At 48.1% G+C, this 4,904-nt stretch overlaps 1 protein-coding gene across 2 annotated transcripts in view; it reads left to right on the plus strand.

Annotated features, from left to right (window-relative positions):
- The first annotated feature begins 274 nt into the window (after window positions 1–274).
- Window positions 275–4,904, plus strand: part of EPS15 (epidermal growth factor receptor pathway substrate 15) — a 112,001-nt gene continuing 107,371 nt past the window's right edge. For both annotated transcript variants that reach the window (XM_034778562.1, XM_034778563.1), the window contains exon 1: window positions 275–431. In XM_034778562.1, coding sequence (XP_034634453.1) covers window positions 405–431 — 27 coding nt within the window. In that variant the 5' untranslated portion in view covers window positions 275–404. The remainder of the gene's footprint in view (window positions 432–4,904) is intronic.

Below are 4,904 nucleotides of genomic sequence, written 5' to 3' on the forward strand. Positions count from 1 at the left end.
GAAGGAAGGCTGGCTGATGATTTACTTGGGGATTGGTCTTGCTTTGAGCAGGGGGTTGGACTAGATGACCTCCTGAGGTCCCTTTCAACCCTGATATTCTATGATTCTATGATCCAAGCCAAATACTCCAGCTCCCGGTTTAGAGGCAGCTCCCCAAGTGCTGAGGGCTGGAGGCTCCAGGTCGGGGATAGGAGCAAGATCCGGCGCCGGGTTTTGCTGCAGCCGCACAGTGCCGAGGGCTGGATGGCGGCGCCGAGTCAGGGGGCGGGATCCGGCGCCGGGTTTTGCTGCGGGCGGGGCCTGGCTCTGGATCGGGAAGTTGCTGAAGTTGGCGAGTGAGTGTCCGGGCCCCGCGTCGGCTCCGGCTTCTTCCTGCTGCCCGGTCGGTGCATGATGGAAGCAGCATGGCCTCCCATCTCTCCCTGACCCAGGTAACGGCCTCCGGCCCGGCCGCTTGGGACTCGCCCTGCCGAGCCACGGGGTCCTTCCCCTGCGGGGCCCGAGGCCTGCAGTGCCCCTCGCGGCGGGGGGAGCGGGGCTCCCCGGCCTGGAGTGTCACTCAGGGGCCGGTGGTGGCGGCGCCCTGACCTGCCTCCCGCTCCGGGGGGAGAGGTGCTGAGTCCTTCGGGCCCCTGTGCCGGTAACGCCTGGCCCCGTGCCGTGCGCTCCCCCGGTAATCCCCGTCCTCGTGCCCCCCACCCGGTAGCCCCTGCGCCCGCCTATCCCAGTAACCCCCGGCCCACCGCGCCCTCCGGTAACCCCTGCGCCCGCCCCTCCCGGTAACCCCCGGCCCACCGTGCCCTCCGGTAACCCCTGCGCCCGCCCCTCCCGGTAACCCCCGTCCCACCGTGTCCTCCGGTAACCCCTGCACCGTGCCGTGCTTCCCTCCCAGTAACCCCCGGCTCACCGTGCCCTCCGGTAACCCCTGGCACCGTGCCGTGCTTCCCTCCCAGTAACCCCTGGCCCTCCCGGTAACCCCCGGCCCACCGCGCCCTCTGGTAACCCCTGCGCCCGTCCCTTCCGGTAATCCTTGTCCCGCCGTGCCCTCCGGTAACCCCTGGCACCATGCCGTGCTTCCCTCCCAGTAACCCCCGTCCTGCCATGCCCTCCCGGTAACCCATGTCCTCTTCCTCCTGTAACCCCTGTGCCTTGTTGCATCTCAGCCCTATCTCTGTAACCTCTGGCCCTGTGCCTTGCCTTGTGCCCTAGTAACTCTTGCCTTAGTTCTGTGCCCCCTTAAAACTCGCATCCCTACTTTGTGTCCCCTTTAAAACTCCTTCATCCCTTCCCTTCTTCTATGCCCCCAATAATCTCCTCTCGCTGTGTTCCTGCATGATGCCCCTCTGTGTTCTCCTGAGGAGATGCCCCTCCGATGTCCAGTACCTGGTGGTGCCGGGGAGATGAATGGTGGACCACACTGGCCCTCCCGGAAGCACTGCCCTAGATGTGGATTACACTGTGCAGTGGTGCACGATCTAGTTTGCATTGATCCGGGCTGAAAGGATCTGTAGAGCAGTGGTTCTCAACCAGGGTTCTGGGGGTCCCTGGGAGGCTGCAAGTAGGCTTCAGGGGGTCCACCAAGCAGGGCCATTATTAGACTTGTTGAGGCCCAAGGCAGAAAGCCAAAGCCCGGGGCCCCAAATCCTACCAACCAGGGCTGAAGCTGCAGCCTGATCAGCTTAGCTTCACGGGGTCCCCCTGTGGCATGGAGCCCTGAGGAGTTGTCCTGCTTGCTACTCCCTAACTGTGGTCCTGGCTTTAATATGCAGAAAAACAGTGGTGGCACAAGTGGGTTGTGGAGTTTTTATAGGATTGGGGCTGGGGGGGCTCAAAAAGAAAAAGGTTGAGAACCCCTGCTGTAGAGAATAAAGTTGAAGTGTTCGGCATTGGGAACAATAATAGGAGGTGATGATGTATGTGATTGGGAGGGATTTGTGTCTTCATCTGAAACGTGGAAAGTGATGACAATTTGATGAACTAAAGCTGTTCTTAGACTGTGGGTTATGATCTCATTTTAATGGGGTCACCAGGGCTGGAGTTAGACTTGCTGGGGTCCAGGGCCGAAGCTTGAGAACACGGGGGTGGGGAAAGGCTGTTCCTCATTGCAGGAGTCAGAGGGGTGGTGGCTCTTGTACTGAAGTAACTCTACAGTAGCATACTCCCTTGAGTTATCACAGTTATCCATGTAGTTCAGTAATGAGAACCGGTGGCCCCTCAGACTGCTACATGGCATAAAATTAGACCTAGTGTATTGGTCTACAGGTGCCACTCCATGCATGTTGCTCAGTTCTTGGAAGCAGTAGGCTCTTAAAATCCATCTTGCTCGCAGAATTGTGGAGAGATGGTGTGACGGGCACATGTGTGCCTAAACCACAGAGAAGGTAGCAGTGACCTGCCTTAATTCTTGGTGAGTTGTTTTCCTTTAGCAATATAACAGCAATAAACATATATTTAAGGTAGGCAAGAGATTTGGGTTGTAGCATTTCAACCTTTAAAAAAGGCTGCTCTTTGGCTTGCAAAAAAGCACATGGAACATGTTCAAAATTAGCATTTTCCACTGATTTTCAAGGCATGTAACAACCCTTGATTCAATGGGGGAGGGGCAATGACTGGGTCATATGGTTTAGGTAATTGTGCCTGACTTTTCAAGCGTGGACTGATCTCTTAAGCTGACCCCATTTATTAATTTCTTCTTCTTCTTTGTTTTCAAGCTATTCCAACTCCTCTCCAAGTAATTAGCAGGTAGCTTGAGAGTATTAGACCTTTAAAGGGTGGTATAAAAGTATTGACATTAATAAGTGGAAATATCATGTTAAGTGTTCTTTAAATTCAGATAAGAACATGAGCATGTTACTGAAGAGTAAACTCTCTAGGGGGATTGACCTGAAACCTTACTTCTTATGAACCATATTTTATTTACAAAATAGCAAGATGATGTTGGACTGTTCACTTCAGAGTGAAATGGTTGAAAGCTGTTGTGCCTTTTGATCTGGGTATTTGGAGTGGTGATATCTATGTTGTATACCGGTTGAATGTGGATAGTTAGAGGAGATAAAGGACTAACCTGATGAGAGCATTCAAGCTTTGAGAAGTTTGGCACCTTTCAGGGTTTAGACAAACTTCTGACTAATGTTTTCGTCTTCTAAATGTATTGCCTCAATACTGGTGAGGATTTCCAATATTTGGAAGCCTTTGTATGGAGTAATGAATACTGTTGAGACTCTTATTCCCTAGATTTTCTACTGAATAAGATATGTATTGGAACTACTTGGCTTCTGTTTATTTTGTCAGTAAGAAATTTATATTCTTGTAGTTCTTTTAATTCTGAAGCACACCTATTAGGGGTCAGACATGCTATTCAGTACACAGGATACAGTTGTTTTGTTTAGCTAGGAGAGCTTTATAGTCTCTTATAAATGTTGTTTGTTCATTTACCAGTGCTGATAAATACCAACATGTGCTTAGAATTACTAGCCTTTTATTTATTTATTTTTTGGTCTGCTCCTGTGTGCTTAGGGTAACTCAGCTTTGTAATTTTCTCACTCTGTCTGCACAGTTGGATACTCTTAGGGTACATCTACACTACAGCGGGGAGTCGATTTAAGATACGCAAATTCAGCTACGTGAATAGCGTAGCTGAATTCGACGTATTGCAGCCGACTTACCCCGTTGTGAGGACGGCTGCAAAATCGACTTCTGCCGCTTTTTGTCGGCGACGCTTACTACCACCTCCGCTGGTGGAGTTAGAGCTCCGATTTGGGGATCGATTGTCGCGTCCCGACGGGACGCGATAAATCGATCCCCGAGAGGTCAATTTCTACCCGCCGATTCAGGTAGTATAGACCAGACCTTAAGAAGGAAAGCAAGTTCTGTCATGAAAGCAAGAGATTATGACGGGTATGTGTGAATTCACTGGATGCTCACAGTTCAGTTATTTTGGGAAGCTGAAATCAAGTGTTGTAAAGTCACTAGAGAAGATGTGTAAATATCAAGTGAAACTGCGCTCCTGAAGTGTTGTTTTACTTTAAAATTTGATATATTTCAGGTACCAAAAAAGTTTACACGAAGAATGGAGACAGAAGAATTGTTCAGACACTGACTTAAAAATGTTTCAAGGAAGGGTTATAAAAGAATAACTCCAGTTCTTGTGTGGCTGAAGGCATAGGGCCTTGTGGCTTTTGGCAAAAGAGACCTGGGTGTACATTATAACCACGTCATGTAGTATGATTGCTTACATAGTTCCTCTGTCCTTCTATACATACATTCTATAGCGAAATGATTACATTGTATGTACTTCTAGTTATCAGGAAGTAAAATTGTGAATAGAAATGTGATGGATTATGAGAGGACTTTGGGGCTAACTTTTCTCAGTCTCTTGGAGTCTTGTATAGTATAAATAGCAGGTATAGGTTTACTCAGCTTAATTGTTGGCATCAGTTTTACTTGACAGTTTATTTTTGTTTTTTGCATTAAACGAGGTTCTGAGTTCATCACATTTTTAAACTAGAACAAGTTTCTTCAATGCAGATTTAAACCTAGGAATTAGGATGTATACAAGAATTGCTGACAGACCATAAACTATAGTATTGTGAGAGCAATCCTATATATGAAATGCTACAATGTCATGTCTGAGTTTATTTATTTATGTATTTATTTATTTATTTTTAAAAACATCTTACATAAAATTGCAGTGTCGTGGAATGAGACAAGTTAATTTTATACTGTAATGCAAAGAGAAACACACTTTAATCTTTACTGATAATGAAATAAGAGAGCAAGAAACCAAAAAAGATACAAAACACATGCAGTGTACATGAGAGAAGAATCGGGACAATATCTAGTTAATGTAAGTATAATCCAGAGTCTCTATATATCTTAATTTCTCTTCCCCTGCACCCCGCCCG

This window comes from Trachemys scripta, chromosome 8 (assembly GCF_013100865.1).
Source record: "Trachemys scripta elegans isolate TJP31775 chromosome 8, CAS_Tse_1.0, whole genome shotgun sequence".
Lineage (NCBI taxonomy): Eukaryota > Metazoa > Chordata > Testudines > Emydidae > Trachemys > Trachemys scripta.